The following is a 22,988-nucleotide window of genomic DNA, read 5'->3' as shown; positions in this document are numbered from 1 at the left end:
CATTGCAGTTGTATCTCAAGAACTACTTGTATGCTGGCTAGGGAATTTGGGGCTCAACATCCAAGGACACCACGGTAGAAGGCTGAAATGTGGAAATTCCATAATCGATGTACAAAAAACACCACCAAAAGCCTCTTTGCAGTAATTTCACAAAAGGAAATACCCAGAAACATCTGCTGATAAGCAGAAACAGGTAGTTAGCTTTTAACAGCCTACCATTTTCCACCTTACAATGTTAGAATAAACAAAAGCGGAGATATTGGGCAGCCTTGCCTTGTGCCTTGGCAAAAACTCTGGGAAAGAAATAGGAAATTGACATTAGCCACACCATACAAAGAGAATCTTTATAAAATGTTCTACGGGTGGCATCTCCCCCCCCCCCCCCTGGGCAAGATTGGCTAAAATGTTTAGCAACATATTCCCAAAATGTTGGAAATGTAAACAATCACCAGGCACATACTACCACATGTGGTGGACCTGTAAAAAAACAAGATTTTGGTTACAAATTCAGATGTGGCTAGAAAAATTAGTTGGGCAACGCATAGAATTCAAGCCAGAATTATTTCTATTAAGTATTATAACAGAAGGCTATAGCAAAGAGTCAATATGCCTAATACTTCACGTTCTAAGAGCAGCGAGAATGGTCTATGCACAGCAATGAAAAGGGAAAATAACCCTTCAGAAAAGGAGATAATAAGGAAGATATTTACATGCATAGAAATGGATAAGACTAACGTTAGAATTTTAAAAAATGAAGGAGACACAGATTATGACGCATGGAATAGATTTTATCAATGGCTGGAAACACGAAGTGAAAGTCAGAACATGAAAAAAATAGACTAAGTAGACCTGAAATATATGTATATATTTCTATTAGAATGAATTCATTGATCAATAATAATTTTAGAAGACGAGCATTGGGTAAGTAGTATATATGGTATTTGTCTTTCACTTTAGTTTCTATGGCGGATGAAACACCAGGACAGTCACACTGATATGTAAATAATAAAATATATTTTAAAAAATAGAAATGAAATTCAAGCCTTCTCTAACCTCATCAACTTTTGCCTCATGTGTGCAATAAGAGCAGTGCGGGGTTTCAAATTTGTTTAGAACCTCTTCTGTAGGTGTGGCCTGCTTTGTGGGAATGACTTGCCGGCCATGTGACACTATAGACGGAGATTTGAAATTTTTCCCTTGTGTATAAAGGTACATGGCTTATAACGTTAGGCCTGATATGGAAATCATTCCCACAATCTGGATCCTTTCATAGTTTCTCTCCTGTATGTATCCTCCGGTGTTTCACAAGCACAGAAGAGTAACTGAAACATTTCCCACAGTCAGGACATTCAAAGGGCTTTTCTCCTGTGTGAGTCCTCTGGTGATTCACCAGGTTCGAATTCTGACTGAAACTTTTCCCACACCGTGGACACTCATATGGTTTCTCTCCTGTGTGAGTCCTCTGGTGTTTCACCAGGTGGGAATTTGAAATGAAACTTCTTCCACAAACTGGACACTCATAAGGTTTCTCTCCTGTGTGAGTCCTCTGGTGGTTCACCAGGTCAGAATTCTGACTGAAACGTTTCCCACAATCAGGACATTGAAAGGGTTTCTCTCCAGTATGAGTCCTCTGGTGTATCACAAGATGAGAATGGTAACCAAAACTTTTCCCACAATCAAGACATTCAAAGAGTTTCTCTCCAGTATGAGTCCTCTGGTGTATCACAAGATGAGAATGGTAACCAAAACTTTTCCCACAATCAAGACATTCAAAGTGTTTCTCTCCTGTGTGAGTCCTCTGGTGGTTCACCAGGTTGTAATTCTGACTGAAACTTTTCCCACACTGTGGACACTCAAATGGTTTCTCTCCTGTGTGAGTCTTCTGGTGTTTCAACAGGTGGGAATTTGCAATGAAACTTTTTCCGCAAACTGAACACTCAAAAGGTTTCTCTCCTGTGTGAATCCGCTGGTGGTTCACCAGCTTGAAATTCTGACTGAAACTTTTCCCACACTGTGGACACTCATATGGTTTCTCTCCTGTGTGAGTCCTCTGGTGTTTCACTAGGTGGGAATTTGAAATGAAACTTCTTCCACAAACTGGACACTCATAAGTTTTCTCTCCTGTGTGAGTCCTCTGGTGGTTCACCAGCTTGGAATTCTGATTGAAACTTTTCCCACACTGTGGACACTCATATGGTTTCTCTCCTGTGTGAGTCCTCTGGTGTCTTACCAGGTTGGAATTCTGACTGAAACTTTTCCCACATCGTGGACACTCATATGGTTTCTCTCCTGTGTGAGTTCTCTGGTGGTTCACCAGGTCAGAATTGTGACTGAAACGTTTTCCACACTGTGGACACTCATATGGTTTCTCTCCTGTGTGAGTCCTCTGGTGTCTCACCAGGTGGGAATTTTCAAGGAAACTTTTTCCACAAACTGGACACTCATAAGGTTTCTCTCCTGTGTGAATCTGCTGGTGTATCACCAGGTAGGAATTCTGACTGAAACGTTTCGCACAATCAGGACATTCAAAGGGTTTCTCTCCTGAGTGAGTTCTCTGGTGTCTCACCAAGCTGAAATTGTAACCAAAACGTTTCCCACAATCGGTACATTTAAAGGGTTTGTCTCCTGTGTGAGTCCTCTGATGTATCACCAGGTGGGAATTTGTAAGGAAACTTTTTCCACAAACTGGACACTCAGAATGTTTCTCCCTGGTGTGAGTGCTCTGATGTATCACCAGATTGCTATGCTTGTGAAAGCATTTACCACATTGAGAGCAGTTGTGGGGCATCTGTCCTCTATGGTTCTTTCTATGAACCACAAGAGAACTATTCTGACAAAAGCTTTTGTCACATTTGTAGCATTAATATGGCTTTTTTCCAGTGTGGATCATCTTATGCATAATCAGTTGTGATTTGCAATCTGTGCTTTCCCCACAACAGGCACATCTATGGAGCTTCTCCACCACGGATATTATTGAGGAGGTCAAAAATATGTCTGATCCCCTGTTTAGTTCTTCTTTGATTGCAGCTGTTTGCTTCCTCCCAATTCGAGGCCTGTATTGCTAACTGCCTGTGATCACTCCTTCAGATGCTTTCCCAGATCACTCTTCACATGTCAGTTGAAAGGAAGATGAATCACTTCCGGCCAACATCTGGAGGGGAGTTGATCAATGGCTCCAGTCAGTTGTCTGACAAGGATTTGGCTGAAGCACAGCTGCAGCAGGAATCCTGAGGCTTTGGTTGCGGAAAGCATGCAGCTGCAGCCAGTCAGTGGGGAGGAAGAGGAACTGCCTTTTGCCCCTAATCAGTGGGAAATGGAAAATACTTTGATTTCTGGCTTGATTTGCTTTCCTTTTCAATGTTGCTTGTTATTCTCAGTCATCCGGAGTGCTGTTATAGCCATCCTCTTTGTCTATAAGTTTAATAAAAAAATGTAATTTTATAAACAGTTGCAAAATGTGTGAAAAAAGAAAAAGTATGAATGAAAAGCAAAAATGCCACAATGCTAGAATAACCTCTGAAATTCATTATGATTCATTTGACTACCAAGATCCAAATTCAAATATTCATTCAATCATTAAATTCACTTGTTGACTTGGGTCAGTCACAAATTTTGAGCCCTGAAAAGGGTTATCATCAAATACAGTCAGGTGAAAAAGAAGGAACACCCATTTCGAGTTCTATGATTTTACATATCATCACATAGGAAAAATCACCTGGTCCTTAGCAGTTTGTCAGGGTTTCAAATAACATCCAAAATTAAATCAGAGTCCATGGCAACGTATTGCTCAAAGTTCCAATTTATTAAGAGATGTGTTGGCACATCTGGGAAGACATAAATCTCAGCTTCCTGGGTTTTCCCACCCAGTTGAAAGTTCATGATCTTGCCCCCACACCCACACGTCCATCACATGGTCCAATCTTCCACTGCTATGCTGGCAGTTCCACCCATCCAGTTCCGGTCAGGGGCAGAGGTGTAGAAACAAAGGATGACCTTGGATTCTAGAAAGGAATGTTATTTTGGCAACATCACATTCTACTCCTTACTATTCCCCATCCCAATTCCCTACTAATGAAACAGCATAGTAGAATAGAATATTAGTGTGGCAGGCCAAAAAAACCAAAAGGAACCGGCTGCAGGCCTGACACAGTTCTTAAAAATGGGTAATATCATCTTTTTCAAAAACCTTTTTGTTAAAAAAGCCAAAATGGAGAAGTGAAAAACTATAAAAAACTAAGGACACTCTTACTGCTTCCATAGGTATGAAAAGGCGAAGTAGCAGCCAAATGCTGCTAATCAAGTGCTCTTGATAAATTATCATCAGCAAGTGTGACTACATCTATAAAAGCCAAAGTTGTAGGAGTTTTCTGGTTGACTATAAACTCTCCTCTATACTACAGTATTCTAGAGCCAAATGTGAGGCCATCTGTCCAACAGCTAAACAACAGCTAAAGCTTGGCCAACATCGGGTTATGCAACAGGACAGTGATTGCAAGCTCACCAGCAAATCCACAACAGAATGGCTGGAAAAGGAAAGAATCAAGGTGTTGCAATGGCAGTCAAAGTCCAGACCTCAATCTGATTGAAATGCTGTAGTGGGATCTCAAGAGATCTGCGCGTAAACAAATGCCCACAAACCTCAATGAACTGAAGCGATGTTGTAAAGGGAGGGCCAAAATCCCTCCACAACAAGCAAGAAACTGATGAAGTCATACAGAAAACAATTACTGAAAAGTTACTGCTGCTAAAGGTGAGAATAGAATAGAATAGAATAGAATAGAATAGAATAGAATAGAATAGGAGTTGGAAGGGACCTTGGAAGTCTCTAAGTGCAACGCCCCTGCTTAGGTAGGAAACCTTACACCACATCATAAAGTCTTAGGTTGTCACACATGTTTCCTCTATTTTGGCTTTTCTTTTGCAGAATAAATGGTGACATGTAATATGTCATATGTTCATCTGAGGTTGTTTTTATCTACTTTTAAGAATTGCTAAGGACCGGACGATTTTTATTGTATTTAGGTATGTAAAACCATATAAGTCAAAGAAGGTACTTTTGTTTTTCACATGACTACATATCTGGAAGTGCTGGGGATATTTTAGAATATCTATAATTGTATAATTATAGCTAATTATATATCTATAAGCATACAGAGGGGATATCTGCAGCTCTACACAGATCTACAAAGGTATATATGAGGGAAAATCCATGTTTTTAGCCTGAAAAATGTCCCAAGATGGTTAAAGTCAAACCTTCTGAGCTAACTTTAGAGATGTGGGGGCTTTAACTAATGAAATGTTGCCTAAAACATCTGCAAGATTTGAAGCACCAGTTATACCCATGGAAGTCCTCAGCTCCAAATAAGGGAAGAAAATACTGTCCTACTGTCCACAATCCCTCTGGTGACATCCCCATTCAAGTAGTCCTCACGCTTGGGACTGGCATTTGTGTCACTAAGCAGCCTGATCAGGAAGCATGATGTCACCTGACAGTCCCAACTTACATCTGTCCCTTTGCAGTTGTTAAGCGGATCCCCGTGGCTTGTTAAAGGCAATTTCACATGGCTACGACTTCTTGCCAGTATCCCCCACTGATTTTGCCTATGAGAAACTAGATGGGAGGGTCACAAATGGGGATCATGATGGTGGGATGCTGCGACCATCATAAATGTTCACCGGTTGGCAGCACCCGAAGCAAACAGGCGAAGTTTCCCCCGGACTCTCCTCCGACTCGTCCTCAACTCACCTTCCAGCTGATGCTTTGATCCTTGGAAGAGCACAAATAACCCTCTGCACGCCACCTTCCTCCCATGAGTGATCCGGAAGAGGAAGTTCCTCGGCGCGTCTCCTCTGCCCCCCCCCCCCATCCTGTCTAGTAACACAGTACTCGATGGTTTCAGTTTTAGCTCCGACAGATGCCGCTCTTGTGTTGGCTTTCTAATCGCGGATGCTGCCTATCTGGCCACCGTCTCGTCCTCGGAGGTCGAAACTCAGGCTTCTCCTGTCTCTGCCTCAGGCATCTGCCAGATGTTTCCACTGATTACATGCAATGTGAAACTATTTAGCACGTGAAGTTTCGCTACGTGCGGAGTCTTAAAGGATCCTGAAGTTCGGACAGAATTACGGAATGGGAGTTGGAAGGACCACCTCTCCAAGCAGGAGACCCGATACGGTTCTGGACAAACAGCTGTGCAGTCTCCTCTTTAGAAAATCCCATTGTTGGAGCTCCCACAATTCCTGGAGGCAAAGCTGTTCCACTGATTGATTGGATTCACCCACAGGGACCCTCTCAATTCTAGGAAGGATTTTTAAAATATATATATAATTCTCCGTTACCTTTTATCCTACTTTCAGGCACTTTGGGGAATAGGTCGACCCCTCTTTTCTGTGTCAGACCCTCAGTTAGTGAAAGACTCCTATCTCTTAGCCATTCTCTGCATTGAATTACACATACCCAGGGCAGGGGTGGGTTGCTGCCGGGATTACTGCCGTTTCGGAGTGCGCACAATTTTTATTATTGCAGTATTATCAATAAACTTATACGCTCAAACACAGTTTGAGGCAACTTTGTCTTGCCTTGCCATAATGATCACAGTAACCCTGACAATACTCATTCTTTCCTTGTAGAAAGTTATTGATGGTTCTTACACAATGTGTTTTTAAAAATGAAGCATTTTCCACTGTATATTGCTTTCCTCACATTGCCGCCACCAGGGAGATGCCACAAATATGCCAGCATCTTAGTCTTGCTATCATCAAGAGCACACAGGAGTTGCTAATAAGGCTGGAAACCCTGTGATCAAAACCAAGATCCCTTTTCTCCTCAACTCAATAGTGAGGTCATCTCCATCAGAGTGATCTGCAAGGTGAAACAGCCTTTACATGTGAAATTTTACATTGCTTTTTTACCTAGGCCTTGGGCCTACTAACCGCACACCTTTCACCCCTCCCACCTGTTGAAGATCTCCTGGAGGCAGCCAACATTTTCAGTGCACCCACAATTCCTTAATGTGGTCTAAAGTATTAAGATACAAAAAATCAGTTTCTCCCTTGTCCCCCATGATTATACAATACAATACAATACAATAATACAATACAATACAATACAATACAATACAATACAATACATTACATTACAATACAATACAATACAATACAATAGCAGAGTTGGAAGGCACCTTGGAGCTCTTCTAGTCCAACCCGCTTCCGAGGCAGGAAACCCTATACCGTTTCAGACAAATGGCTATCCAACATCTTCTTAAAGACTTCCAGTGTTGGGGCATTCACAACTTCTGGAGGCAAACTGTTCCACTGATTAATTGTTCTAACTGTCAGCAAATTTCTCCTCAGTTCTAAGTTGCTTCTCTCCTTGATTAGTTTCCACCCATTGCTTCTTGTTCTACCCTCAGGTGCCTTGGAAAACAGTTTGACTCCTTTTTTGCGGCAACCCCTGAGATATTGGAACACTGCTATCATGCGTCCCCTAGTCCTTCTATTAAACTAGACATACCCACTTCCTGCAACCGTTCTTCATGTTTTAGTCTCCAGTCCCCTAATCATCTTTGTTGCTCTTCTCTGCACTCTTTCGAGAATCTCCACATCTTTTCTACATCGTGGTGACCAAAACTGAATGCAGTATTCCAAGTGTGGCCTTACCAAGGCATTATAAAGTGGTATTAACTCTTCATGTGATCTTGATTCTATCCCTCTGTTTATGCAGCCTAGAACTGTTGGCTTTTTTGGCAGCTGCTGCACACTGCTGGCTCATATTTAAATGGTTGTCCACTAGGACTCCAAGATCCCTTTCACAGTTACTACTGTTGAGCAAGGTACCACCTATACTGCACCTATGCATTTCGTTTTTGTTGCCTAAATGTAGAACCTTACTCTTTTCACCATTGAATTTCATTTTATTAGATAGTGCCCAATGTTCAGGTTTGTCAAGATCCTTCTGTGTCTTAAGCCTATCTTCTGGAGTGTTGCTATTCCTGCCAGCTTGGTGTCATCTGCAAATTTGATGAGTTCCCCATTTATTCCCTCATCCAAGTCATTGATGAAGATGTTGAAGAGTACTGGGTGTAAAACAGAGCCTTGGGGTACTCCACTGCATACTTCCCTCCATGTAGATGCAGTTCCATTGAGATAAGATAAGATACTTTATTTGTATGCCGCCCTTTTCCCTGGCGGGACTCAGGGCGACTCACAGTTCAGGAGGAGGGGAGGACAAACCAAGTTACATATAAGACAATACATCATTAAAAGCACAACATTCATACTATTCGGGCAGGGTTAAGGTCTTTAGCCCTAGGCCTGTCGGGACAGCCAGGTTTTAAGGGCTATGCGGAAGGTCTGGAGGGTGGTGAGGGTAGGAATCTCCACAGGGAGTTCGTTCCATAGGGTCGGAGCTGCCACAGAGAAGGCTCTCCTCCGCGTGGTTGCTAGTCGACATTGACTGGCTGATGGAACTCGGAGGAGGCCTAATCTGTGGCTACACGTTGAGTGCGGTTGGTCAGCCAGCTATTATATTATATTATGATATTATGTCCCAGAAGCAGCCGCCATTTTAGCTCTGACGCTGAGAGAGAGAGAGAGAGAGAGAGGGAGAGGGAGGGAGGGAGAGGGGGAGGGAGGGAGGGAGAGCTGGCAAGCCATTCCCACCCGATCACATGGTGGGCAAGCCACTCCCACAAAGGAGGCCACACCCACAGAGTAGGTTCAAATTTTTTTTTTAAACCTACCACTGGATGAATCATAGGGACACTGAAAATAATTGTTGCTTCCAGGACAGAGGCGTGAGGCCAAGAGTTGCCTTCCTTTCCCAACATGAGAATCAGAGGTCTTTAAAAGAAACAGAGGAGGAGAGTGTGAGGCCTGGTAGGGTGAGGGTCCGGGCTAAGGACTGCAAGGACCCAGGAGGAGAGAAAAAAGCCTGTGGGGACCCAGTGGGTGGGGCCTGGAGAGTCCTATTTGGGAAATCCTGGGGTACACTGTGTGGAAATAATAGGCCTAAAGGGACTCTGTCAGGGCGGGACCCAAGGCTTGGTGCAGAGGTAAGGTGACCAGATTTTGAGACTGGTAAAGAGGGACACCTTTGACCGGGGTGGGGGGTGATTAAAAATTTTATACAGAGCAAGAAAAATTTTCATATAACACAAAAATAGTATTGTAATATTTTTTATTTCAACATAACTACAATTTACAAATGTAAATTGTAACTGTTGCCAAACATCAAAATTTTGATCACGTGACCATGAGAATGCTGCAACGGTCGCTAAGTGTGAAAATGGTCACTAAGTGTGAAAAATGGTCATCAGTCACTTTTTATAATGCCATTGTAACTTTGGTCACTAAGCCCATTATAACACCTTTCTTGCCACAGTTCTTAAGTGAATAACTGCAGCTGGTATTTTGTATTTTGGATAGAATCTTTTTTTAAATAGCCTAAGGCAATTTAAAAAAAGAATCCACACAGAATAAATTGAAGTAAAACATTTCAAACTATTCTTTCTATGCAACAATATATTTCAAAGTATTTGAAACTCACTTAGCAATGCTCTTGCTTAGCAACCAAAATGTTGGCTCAGAAACTCTGGCATTTGAAGCACGCAAGTCTTAAAGCTGTCAAGTTACAAGATCCTTGCACCCCTAACCCTTTGGAAAAAAAATCCCAGGGATGTTCAAACTTGACAGCTTTAAGAGTTTAAGGTTTAGATATGACTCTTAGAGGTGGGCGGGGCAGCCAATCAGTGAGTGATGGGCGGGGCAAGCGTGGTGCAGACGGGCAGGGGGAGGGAGCTGGAACCGGTTCTAAACGGCACGGTAGATTTGTGGAACCTGTTCTATAGAAGAGGTTAGAACTGGCAGGAACCCACCCCTGAATAAGAGGTGATTTACTTCTGAAACACTATAGACGGAGATTTGAAATTTTTCCTTTGTGTATAAAGGTACATGGCTTATAATGTTAGGTCTGATATCGAAATCATTCCCATAATCTGGATCCTTTTATAGTTTCTCTCCTGTATGTGTCCTATGTAACTTTCCTTACACTCTGGGCGTTCATATCGTTTCTCTCCTGTGTGAATCCTCTGGTGTTTCACCAAGAGTGAATTCTGAATGAAACTTTTCCCACATTCAGGACATTCAAAGGGCTTCTCTCGGTGTGAGACCTTTGATGTATCACCAGGTTGGAATACTGAAGGAAACATTTCCCACAGTCAGGACATTCAAAGGGCTTCTCTCCGGTGTGAATCCTCTGGTGCATCACAAGATTAGAATGGTAACCAAAACTTTTCCCACAATCAAGACATTCAAAGGGTTTCTCTCATGTGTGAGTCCTCTGGTGGTTCACCAGGTGGGAATTCCGACTGAAACCTTTCCCACACTGTGGACACTCATATGGTTTCTCTCCTGTGTGAGTCCTCTGGTGTCTCACAAGGTCGGAATTTGAAATGAAACTTCTTCCACAAACTGGACACTCATAAGGTTTCTCTCCTGTGTGAGTCCTCTGGTGTTTCACCAGGTCGGAATTTGAAATGAAACTTCTTCCACAAACTGGACACCCGTAAGGTTTCTCTCCTGTGTGAGTCCTCTGGTGGTTCACCAGGTGGGAATTCTGACTGAAACCTTTCCCACACTGTGGACACTCATATGGTTTCTCTCCTGTGTGAGTCCTCTGGTGTTTCACAAGGTCGGAATTTGAAATGAAACTTCTTCCACAAACTGGACACCCGTAAGGTTTCTCTCCTGTGTGAGTCCTCTGGTGGTTCACCAGGTTGGAATTTGAAATGAAACTTCTTCCACAAAGTGGACACTCATAAGGTTTCTCTCCTGTGTGAGTCCTCTGGTGGTTCACCAGGTGGGAATTTGAAATGAAACTTCTTCCACAAACTGGACACTCATAAGGTTTCTCTCCTGTGTGAGTCCTCTGGTGGTTCACCAGGTTGGAATGCTGACTGAAACTTTTCCCACACTGTGGACACTCATATGGTTTCTCTCCTGTGTGAGTCCTCTGGTGTGTCACCAGCTGGCCTTTTGTAAGGAAACTTTTTCCACAAACTGTACACTCATAAGGTTTCTCTCCTGTGTGAGTCCTCTGGTGGTTCACCAGGTTGGAATTCTGACTGAAACTTTTCCCACACTGTGGACACTCATAAGGTTTCTCTCCTGTGTGAGTCCTCTGGTGTTTCACAAGGTCGGAATTTGAAATGAAACTTCTTCCACAAACTGGACACTTGTAAGGTTTCTCTCCTGTGTGAGTCCTCTGGTGTTTCACCAGGTCGGAATTTGAAATGAAACTTCTCCCACAAACTGGACACTCATAAGGTTTCTCTCCTGTGTGAGTCCTCTGGTGGATCACCAGGTAAGAATTCTCTCGGAAACTTTTCCCACAAGCAGGACATTCAAAGGGTTTCTCTCCTGTGTGAGTCCTTCGGTGGTTCACCAGGGTGGAATTCTGACTGAAACTTTTCCCACACTGTGGACACTCATATGGTTTCTCTCCTGTGTGAGTCCTCTGGTGTGTCACCAGCTGGCCTTTTGTACGGAAACTTTTTCCACAAACTGTACACTCATAAGGTTTCTCTCCTATGTGAGTACTCTGGTGTCTCACCAGGTGGGAATTTGAAATGAAACTTCTTCCACACACTGGACACTCATAAGGTTTCTCTCCTGTGTGAGTCCTCTGGTGGTTCACCAGGTTGGAATTCTGACTGAAACTTTTCCCACACTGTGGACACTCATATGGTTTCTCTCCTGTGTGAGTCCTCTGGTGTCTCACCAGGTAGGAATTCTGACTGAAACATTTCGCACAATCAGGACATTCAAAGGGCTTCTCTCCTGAGTGAGTTCTCTGGTGTCTCACCAAAGTGAAATTGTAAGCAAAACATTTCCCACAATCGGTACATTTACACTCATATGATTTCTCCCTGGTGTGAGTCCTCTGATGTATCACCAGATTGCCATGCTTGCGAAAGCATTTACCACATTGAGAGCAGTAGTACGGCATCTGTCCTCTATGGGTCTTTCTATGAACCACAAGAGAACTATTCTGACAAAAGCTTTTGTCACATTTGTAGCATTAATATGGCTTTTTTCCAGTGTGGATCATCTTATGCATAATCAGTTGTGATTTGCAATCTGTGCTTTCCCCACAACAGGCACATCTATGGAGCTTTTCCACCACTGATATTATTGAGGTGTGATCCCCTGTTTAGTTTTGCTTTGATGACAGCTACTGTTTTCTTACTCCCAGTTCAAGGCCTGTATTACTGTCTGCCTGTGATGACTCCTTCAGATGCTTTCCCAGATCACTCTTCAGATGTCAGTTCAGAGGAAGATGAACCAGTCCCGGCCACATCTGGAGGGGAGTTGATCAATGGCGCCAGTCAGTTGTCTGACAAGGATTTGGGTGAAGCACAGCTGCAGCAGGAGTCCTGAGGCTTTGCCTGGGGAAAGCTTGCAGCTGCAGCCAGTCACTGAGGAAGAAGAGGAACTGCCTTTTGCCCCTAATCAGTGGGAAATGGAAAATACATTGATTTCTGGCTTTATTTGCTTTCCTTTTCAATGTTGCTTGTTAGTCTCAGTCTTCCGGAGTGCTGTTATAGCCATCCTCTTTGTCTATAAGTTTCAAAGAAAATGTAACTTTATAAACGGCTGCAAAATGTGTGAAAAAAGAAAAAGTATGAATGAAAAGCAAAAATGCCACAATGCTAGAATAACCTCTGACATTAATTATGATTCATTTGACTACCAAGATCCAAATTCAAATATTCATTCAATCATTAAATTCACTTGCTGACTTGAGTCAGTCACAAATTCTGAGCCCTGTAAAGGGTTATCATCAAATACGGTCAGGTGAAAAAGAAGGAACACCCTTTTTGAGTTCTATGATTTTACATATCATCACATAGGAAAAATCACCTGGTCCTTAGCAGTTCTTAAAAATGGGTAAATGTAACCTCAAATGAAAAACAAATTACACCTGTCATCTTTTTTGTTTTACAAAAAGAAAGCCAAAATGGAGAAGAGAAAAAACATAAAAAACTAAGGACACTCTTACTGCTTCCATAGGTATGAAAAGGCGAAGTAGCAGCCAAATGCTGCTAATCAAGTGCTCTTGATAAATTATCATCAGCAAGTGGGACTACATCTATAAAAGCCAAAGTTGTAGGAGTTTTCTGGTTGACTATAAACTCTTCTCTATACTACAGTATTCTAGAGCCAAATGTGAGGCCATCTGTCCAACAGCTAAAGAACAGCTAAAGCTTGGCCAACATCGGGTTATGCAACAGGACAATGATTGCAAGCTCAACAGCAAATCCACAACAGAATGGCTGGAAAAGGAAAGAATCAAGGTGTTGCAATGGCAGTCAAAGTCCAGACCTCAATCTGATTGAAATGCTGTAGTGGGATCTCAAGAGATCTGCGCATAAACAAATGCCCACAAACCTCAATGAACTGAAGCAATATTGTAAAGGGTGGGCCAAAATCCCTCCACAACAATGCAAGAAACTGATGAAGTCATACAGAAAACAATTACTTGAAGTTACTGCTGCTAAAGGTGAGAATAGAATAGAATAGAAGTTGGAAGGGACCTTGGAGGTCTTCAACTGCAACGCCCCTGTTTAGGTAGGAAACCTTACATCACATCAGAAAGTCTTAGGTTGTCACACATGTTTCCTCTATTTTGGCTTTTCTTTTGTAGAATAAATGGTGACATGATGTAATATGTCATATGTTCATCTGAGGTTGTATTTACCTCTAAGGACCAGATGATTTTTATTGTATTTTTGTATGTAAAACCATATAACTCAAAGAGGGTGGACTTTTGTTTTTCACATGACTACATATCTGGAAGTGCTGGGGACATTTTAGAATATCTATAATCGTATAATTGTAGATAATTATATATAAGCATACAGAGGAGAAATCTACAACTCTACACAGATCTACAAAGGTATATATGTGGAAAAATCCATGTTTTTAGCCTGAAAAATGTCTCAAGATGGTTAAAGTCAAACCTTCTGAGCTAACTTTAGAGATGTGGGGGCTTTAACTAATGAAATGATGCCTAAAACATCTGCAAGATTTGAAGCACCAGTTATACCCATGGAAGTCCTCAGCTCCAAATAAGGGTAGAAAATACTGTCCTACTGTCCACAATCCCTCTGGTGACATCCCCATTCAAGTAGTCCTCACGCTTGGGACTGGCATTTGTGTCACTAAGCAGCCTGATCAGGAAGCATGATGTCACATGACAGTCCCAACATACATCTGTCCCTTTGCAGTTGTTAGGCGAATCTCTGTGGGTTGTTAAAGGCAATTTCACATGGCTACGACTTCTTGCCAGTATCCCCACTGACTTTGCCTATGAGAAACTAGCTGGGAGGGTCACAAATGGGGATCATGATGATGGGATGCTCCGACCATCATAAATGTTCACCGGTTGGCAGCACCCGAAGCAAACAGGCCAACTTTCCCCCGGACTCTCCTCCGACTCGTCCTCAACTCACCTTCCAGCTGATGCTTTGATCCTTGGAAGAGCACAAATAACCCTCTGCACGCCACCTTCCTCCCATCAGTGATCCGGAAGAGGAAGTTCCTCGGCGCGTCTCCTCTGCCCCCCCCCCATCCTGTCTAGCAACGCAGTACTCGATGGTTTCAGTTTTAGCTCCGACAGATGCCGCTCTTGTGTTGGCTTTCTAATCGCGGATGCTGCCTATCTGGCCACCGTCTCGTCCTCGGAGGTCGAAAAATAGGCTTGTCCTGTCTCTGCCTCAGGCATCTGCCAGATGTTTCCACTGATTACATGCAATGTGAAACTATTTAGCACGTGAAGTTTCGCTACGTGCGGAGTCTTAAAGGATCCTGAAGTTCGGACAGAATTACGGAATGGGAGTTGGAAGGACCACCTCTCCAAGCAGGAGACCCGATACAGTTCTGGACAAACAGCTGTGCAGTCTCCTCTTTAGAAAATCCCATTGTTGGAGCTCCCACAATTCCTGGAGGCAAAGCTGTTCCACTGATTGATTGGATTCACCCACAGGGACCCTCTCAATTCTAGGAAGGATTTTTAAAATATATATATAATTCTCCGTTACTTTTTGTCCTTTTTCCAGGCACTTTGGGGAATAGGTCAACCCCTCTTTTCTGTGTCAGACCCTCAGTTAGTGAAAGACTGCTATCTCTTAGCCATTCTCTGCATTAAATTACACATACCCAGGTCAGGGGTGGGTTGCTTTCGGAGTGCGCAAAATTTTTATTATTGCAGTAAATTTATCAATAAAGTTATTCTCTCAAATAGACTTTGAGGCAACTGTGTCTTTCCTTGCCATAATGATCACAGTAACCCTGACAATACCCATTTTTTCCCCTGTAAAAAGTTAGTTCTTACACAATGTATTTTTTAAAAATGAAACATTTTCCACTGTATATTGCTTTCCTCACATTGCCGCCACCAGGGAGATGCCACAAATATGCCAGCATCTTAGTCTTGCTATCATCAAGAGCACACAGGAGTTGCTAATAAAGCTGGAAACCCTGTGATCAAAACCAAGATCCCTTTTCTCCTCAACTCAATAGTGAGGTCATCTCCATCAGACTGATCTGCAAGGTGAAACACCCTTTACATATGAAATTTTACATTGCTTTTTTGCCTAGGCCTTGGGCCTACTAACCGCACACCTTTCACCCCTCCCACCTGTTGAAGATCTCCTGGAGGCAGCCAACATTTTCAGTGCACCCACAATTCCTTAATGTGGTCTAAAGTGTTAAGGTACAAAAATCAGTTTCTCCCTTGTCCCCCATGATTATATAATACAATACAATACATTACAATACAATACAATACAATATAATAGTAGAGTTGGAAGGCACCTTGGAGGTCTTCTAGTACAACCCGCTTCCGAGGCAGGAGACCCTATACCCTTTCAGACAAATGGCTATCCAACATCTTCTTAAAGACTTCCAGTGTTGGGGCATTCCCAACTTCTGGAGGCAAACTGTTCCACTGATTAATTGTTCTAACTGTCAGCAAATTTCTCCTCAGTTCTAAGTTGCTTCTCTCCTTGATTAGTTTCCACCCATTGCTTCTTGTTCTACCCTCAGGTGCGTTGGAAAATAGTTTGACTCCTTTTTTGTGGCAACCCCTGAGATATTGGAACACTGCTATCATGCCTCCCCTAGTCCTTCTATTAAACTAGACATACCCACTTCCTGCAACCGTTCTTCATGTTTTAGTCTCCAGTCCCCTAATCATCTTCGTTGCTCTTCTCTGCACTCTTTCGAGAATCTCCACATCTTTTCTACATCATGGTGACCAAAACTGAATGCAGTATTCCAAGTGTGGCCTTACCAAGGCATTATAAAGTGGTATTAACACTTCACGTGATCTTGATTCTATCCCTCTGATTATGCAGCCTAGAACAGTTGACTTTTTTGGCAGCTGCTGCACACTGCTGGCTCATATTTAAATGGTTGTCCACTAGGACTCCAAGATCCCTTTCACAGTTACTACTGTTGAGCAAGGTACCACCTATACTGCACCTATGCATTTCGTTTTTGTTGCCTAAATGTAGAACCTTACTCTTTTCACCATTGAATTTCATTTTATTAGATAGTGCCCAATGTTCAGGTTTGTCAAGATCCTTCTGTGTCTTAAGCCTATCTTCTGGAGTGTTGCTATTCCTGCCAGCTTGGTGTCATCTGCAAATTTGATGAGTTCCCCATTTATTCCCTCATCCAAGTCATTGATGAAGATGTTGAAGATTACTGGGTCTAAAACAGAGCCTTGTAGTACTCCACTGCATACTTCCCTCCATGTAGATGCAGTTCCATTGAGGGCTACATGTTGAGTGCAGTTGGTCAGCCAGTTATTATATTATATTATGATATTATGTCCCAGAAGCAGCCGCCATTTTGGCCTGGAAGCTGGTGTAGCAAAATGGCAACTGCTTCCAGAAGTACACTCTGTGGCCTAGGGATGAATCATAGGGACACTGAAAATAACCGTTGCTTCCAGGACAGACTCACGAGGCCCAGAGATGCCTTCTTTTCCCAACATGAGAATTAGAGGTCTTTAAAAGAAACAGCGGAGGACAGTGTGAGGCCTGGTAGGGTGGGGGGGGGGGCGGGCTATTTACTGCGCATGTGCGAGTTGGGGATGGCCGCTGGTTTCCCTGCTCCGTTTGGCGGGGCAGAAAAACATTGAATTAAACTGGCAGTTTTAGCTCGGAGGTTTGAAAAAGAGGTCCCTGAAACCGAGTAAGACTCAGGGGACCTGAATAGCCAGTTCCCTGGACGATCTTCAGAAGGATGCCACTCCCAGACGTCCCCTGGCCCCGTGGTAACCTGAAATGCTCGACGAGATGGGAGAGGAATGGCGGCGCTGCGCTGAAGACTTCCCTTTGGCGTTTTCGGCGCTTTTTAAGCCTTCAGCGCTTTAATCACTCGCTTAACGCTAGCTCGACTTTCCTCGCTGATCGGAAGGAGCCCTGGTTGCCTGTCTGCTTTGGAGAGAGACTATTAAAGGACCATTAAAGGATTATAAAGAGACTATTAAAGGACTATTAAAGAACTATTGGAGAACTATTGTGGCTGAAGGAGGTGGGTGATTTGAATCTGCGCTGGATGAGACGAGGCAGCTGGCTTCGCCCCTATCTCCTTTGACGTCTGACTCTGCTGGCTGGCTTCATAGAGGATCCCGCGGTTTGTCATGGGGCAACATAAGACCTGGCAGTTGGCCTTGTGGCCGTTGACCTGGCTCCTTAGGATACTCTCTAGGCCTTCTCTACACTGCAGCCTTTCCCTTCTTCTCTGGTCCTCGGTTTGCTCCTACTCAGATGGGGCTCTTTTAACTGGCTTTCTACTCATGCCTGTTCGACACTGGATACTGGACATTGGACTTAAGGCATTCCATCATAGCCCTCCTGGAACTTTCTGGACCTCTCTTTTGCAATATCACTTATATCATCTCCCGTGCAAGGAAGAAAATTACTTCCCCTTTATATCTTCGCGAAACCCTCCTGTCTGGACTCTTGGCGAACCCACCCACAAACTCTATTTGAATTCGCACTGTTTTTAACAACAGCGCAATTTTTCCTTTGGTATGGTGAGTGCATGTGGTATGCATGTGTTTGATTGAATGATCCCACAGTTTTAATTTAATGAATTTTTGCTTAGCCATTTTATTGTATTGCTGTATTTAATTAGTGGGGTATGCATGTGCAGAGTGCTTGGCCAGTATGGATGGGGGGACTGAGAGTGCGGCCCGGAGCCCCCACCACTGAGTGCACAAGCAGAAGTGGATGGGGGCCTGGATTTGCCCCTCGTCCCAGAATGTGTGGCATGACTGGCCTGCCGGGGAGAACGGAGGCCATGGAAGGGGAAGTGGGGCCTACAGGTGCGGGGATGGACCGGTGCATCCCGGTCATAGTTGGGAGAGGCAGGTTTGACGGGAGTTATAGTGCTAGCCATTACCGGGGAAGGAGGGTTCGCTACGTCACAGTGATCCTCCCTTCCGGTCCTGTTAGCTCCACTCCAGGACCAGATGGCGAGAGTTGTCAGGGCCCTGGTCTCAGGCTGCTGTTGCTAAATGCCAGGTCTGTGGTTCACAAAGCTCCCCTTGTCCGGGACCTAATATTAGACGAGGGGGCAGACCTGGCATGTATTACTGAGACCTGGCTGGGCCATGAGGGAGGAGTCCCCCTCACTGAAATGTGCCCAGAAGGGTTTCAGGTGCTACATCAGCCGCAATACCAGAAAAAGGGGTGGGGGAGTGGCAGTCATTATCCGATAGTCCCTAGCTCCTCATAGGATCCCTGCTCCGGAGATTGTCGGGTGTGAGTCCCTGCTGGTGAAGTTGGACCTTGGGGGTCAAATGGGTTTGTTGCTAACATACCTACCTCCCAACAGCATTACAACAGCCCTGCCTGTGCTCCTTGAGTCAGTAGCCGAGCTGGCGGTTGAGTTCCCCAGGCTTATAGTGCTGGGGGATTTCAACCTGCCGTCGCTCGGTGAACGCTCTGATGGAGCACAGGAGTTCATGGCTTCCATGACAGCCATGGACTTGACCCAGGTAATTCAGGGTCCGACTCATACAGCAGGGCACACACTCGACCTCGTGTTTCTCTCGGAGCAGTGGAGATGTGATCTAGATTTGAAGGGCATTAAGATCTTGCCCTTGTCATGGTCAGATCACTTCCTACTGAGGCTCGACTTTCGGAAACCAATCCCCCATTGTAGGGAGGGGGAACCAATTAGGTGGTTCCGCCCCAGGCACCTGATGGACCCTATGGGATTTCAGACGGCACTTGGTGAGATGCCTGACTCTCTGGCCCACAGTCCGGCGGAGTCCTTGGTCGCTGCTTGGAATATAGTGGTGGCGGAGGCTCTAAACCGGATTGCGCCTTTACGGCCTCTCCACGGCAGTGGATTCAGGAGGGCTCCTTGGTTCACCGAGGAACTCCGGGAGATGAAGTGCCAAAAGAGATGCCTAGAGCGATGCTGGAGGGCCAGTAACTCCGAATCCGAGCAAACACAATTAAGAGCCTTTATTAGGACTTATCTAGTGGCGATACGGGCGGCAAAATGTGTGCATTTTTCTGCTCTTATTGCATCCGCAGAATCTCACCCAGCTGCCCTGTTTAGGATAGCCCACTCCCTCTTGAAAGGGAGGGATGTGGACGAACCCTTACAGGGTAGAGCTGAGGAATTTGTTCAGTTTCTGTCGGATAAAATCGCTCGGATCTGGACGGACTGGACTCCACTTGGACGGTACCAGCCGAGGTGCCGGGGGAAGATCCTGATCGGATTTTATGGAGCGAGTTTCAACTTGTCGCTCCTGAGGAAGTGGACAAGGCCATGGGAGCGGTGAGTGCCTCCACCTGTTTACTGGACCCATGTCCCTCCTGGCTGGTCTCGACCAGCAGGGAGGGGACACGTGGCTGGCTCCAGAGGATTGTTAACACCTCTCTTCTGGAGGGATCCTTCACGCATCCTCTAAAGGATGCGGTGGTGAGACCCCTCCTTAAGAAACCATCCCTGGATCCAGCCATTTTAAACAACTATCACCTAGTCTCCAACCTCCCGTTCGTAAGGAAGGTTGTTGAGAAGGTGGTGGCCTTTCAACTCCGGTGGACCTTGGATGAAGCAGATTATCTGGATCCCTTTCAGTCGGGTTTCAGGCCTGGTTACGGCACAGAAACTGCTGTAGTCGCGCTGATCGATGATCTCTGGCGGGCCAGGGATAGAGGACATTCCTCTATCCTAGTGCTCCTTGACCTCTTAGCGGCCTTCAATACCATCAACCATGGTATCCTTCTGCGATGGTTACAGGAGGTGGGAGTGGGAGGCACCGTCTTAAGGTGGTTCTCCTCCTACCTCTCGGACAGGTCACAGTCGGTGTTGGTTGGAGGACAGAGGTCGACCCCTAGGCCCCTCAAATATGGGATGCCACAGGGTTCGGTCCTGTCCCCCCTCCTATTTAACATCTACATGAAGCCGCTGGGTGAGATCATACGCCGGCACGGGATCAAATATTATCAATATGCGGACGATACTCAATTGTATCAGTCCGCCCTGTGCCAACTCAGCGAAGCACTGGAAGTGATGTGCCAGTGCCTGGAGGCTGTCAGGGTCTGGATGGGAGCGAACAAGCTTGCACTCAATCCAGACAAGACCGAGTGGCTATTGATGTTGCCTCCCAAGGTTAGTCCAGACATTCCACCTCTTACCTGGGGGGTGAAATTATACACCCCTCAGAGAGGGCACGCAATTTGGGTGTCCTCCTGGACCCACAGCTAACGTTAGAGCACCATCTGTCGGCTGTGACCAGGGGGGCTTTCGCCCAGGTTCGCCTGGTGCAACAGTTGTGGCCCTACCTGGACTGGGAGGCACTTCAAATAGTCACTCATGTCCTCATCACCTCAAGACTGGATTACTGTAACGTGCTCTACATGGGGCTGCCCCTGAAGAGTGTTTGAAGACTACAGTTGGTCCAGAATGCAGCCGCACGAGCGATATGGGGTGTATCTAGATACACCCATGTTACACCTATCCTCCGCAAGCTGCACTGGCTCCCCGTTGGTCTCCGGACACGCTTCAAGGTGCTAGTCGTTACTTTTAAAGCCCTGCATGGTTTAGGACCTGGCTACCTGAGAGACCGCCTCCTGCCACTTACCTCCCAATAACCAACAAGATCGCACAGGTTGGGCCTCCTCTAGGTGCCGTCAAATGGACAATGCCAGCTGGCGGCCCCCCGGGGGAGAGCCTTCTCTGTTGCTGCGCCGGCCCTGTGGAACGATCTACCCGTAGAGATCCGGACCCTTACCACTCTTCCGGCCTTCCGTAAAGCCGTCAAGACCTGGCTGTTGCAGCAGGCCTGGGGCTCTTGATTGATATCCAGCCCTGCTTAGATGGAATAGATGATGTGGACTTTTAATTGTATTTTTTTATTCTTAAATTTTAAATGTTTCCTTTGTCTTGCTGTGAGCCGCCCAGAGTCCCAATGGGAGTGGGCGGCATACAAATTTTATTAAACTCGTAAGGACTGCAGGGACCCAGGAGGAGAGGAAAAAGCCTGTGGGGACCCTGTGGATGAGGGCTGGAGAGTCCTATTTGGGAAAGCCTGGGGTACACTGTGTGGGAATAATAGGCCTAAAGGGACTCTGTCAGGGAGGGACCCAAGGCTTGGTGTACAGGAGGCCTTTGGACGGCAAGCCTGGCCCTGCGTCCCTCCTCCAAGGGTTTCCCCACACCTGAGATAGCCAGTGTTCCACTTCATAACTCGCCCATTCTTGTAAGTACATCAGTAAGAGCAGGGGGTGGGGTTAATTAAGCAAAGCAGGATCTCAACCGGCACTGGAAGGCCCCATTGAAGTTGTATCTCAAGAACTACTTGTATGCTGGCTAGGGAATTTGGGGCTCAAAATCCAAGGACACCACGGTAGAAGGCTGAAATGTGGAAATTCCATAATCGACGTACAAAAAACACCACCCAAAAGCCTCTTTGCAGTAATTTCACAAAAGGAAATACCCAGAAACATCTGCTGATAAGCAGAAACAGGTAGTTAGCTTTTAACAGCCTACCATTTTCCACCTTACAACGTTAGAATAAACAAAAGTGGAGATATCGGGCAGCCTTGCCTTGTGCCTTGGCAAAAACTCTGGGAAAGAAATCGGAAATTGACATTAGCCACATCATACAAAGAGAATCTTTATAAAATGTTCTATGGGTGGCATCTCCCCCCCCCCCCGGGCAAGATTGGCTAAAATGTTTAGCAACACATTTCCAAAATGTTGGAAATGTAAACAATCACCGGGCACATAGTACCACATGTGTTGGACCTGTAAAAAAGCAAGATTTTGGTTACAAATTCAGATGTGGCTAGAAAAAATAGTTGGACAACGCATGGAATTCAAGCCAGAATTATTTCTATTAAGTATTATAACAGAAGGCTATAGCAAAGAGTCAATATACCTAATACTTCATGTCCTAAGAGCAGCGAGAATGGTCTATGCACAGCAATGAAAAGGGAAAATACCCCTTCAGAAAAGGATGTTATTAACATGCACAGAAATAGATAGACTAATGTTAGAATTAAAATAAATGAAGGAGAGACAGATTATGACACATGGAATAGATTTTATCAATGGCTGGAAACACGAGGTGAAAGTCAGAACATGAAAAAATTAGACTAAGTAGACCTGAAATATATCTATGATTATCTATTAGAATGAATTCATTGATCAATAATAATTTTAGAAGCATTGTGTAAGTAGTATATATGTTATTTGTCTTTCATTTTAGTTTCTATGGCAGATGAAACACCAGGACAGTCAAACTGTGTTCGATATACTTATATGTAAATAATAAAATATATTTTAAAAAATAGAAATGAAATTCAAGCCTTCTCTAAGCTCATCAACTTTTGCCTCATGTGTGCAATAAGAGCAGTGCTGGGTTTCAAATTTTTTTAGAACCTCTCCTGTAG

General features: G+C 44.6%; 1 protein-coding gene and 1 pseudogene across 1 annotated transcript in view; both read right to left on the bottom strand.

Annotated features, from left to right (window-relative positions):
* LOC116502464 overlaps positions 1-5,830 on the bottom strand; it is a 39,893-nt pseudogene extending 34,063 nt beyond the window's left edge.
* LOC116523820 (zinc finger protein 208-like) overlaps positions 847-22,988 on the bottom strand; it is a 69,688-nt gene continuing 47,546 nt past the window's right edge. The window contains 2 exon segments of the mRNA XM_032238901.1: positions 847-2,552; positions 10,167-12,135. Coding sequence (XP_032094792.1) covers positions 1,268-2,552; positions 10,167-12,135 — 3,254 coding nt within the window. The 3' untranslated portion in view covers positions 847-1,267.

This window comes from Thamnophis elegans, chromosome 2 (assembly GCF_009769535.1).
Source record: "Thamnophis elegans isolate rThaEle1 chromosome 2, rThaEle1.pri, whole genome shotgun sequence".
Classification (NCBI taxonomy): domain Eukaryota; kingdom Metazoa; phylum Chordata; class Lepidosauria; order Squamata; family Colubridae; genus Thamnophis; species Thamnophis elegans.
The sequence above is the reverse complement of the archived record's forward strand: the minus strand, read 5'-3'. Positions and strand labels throughout refer to the sequence as shown.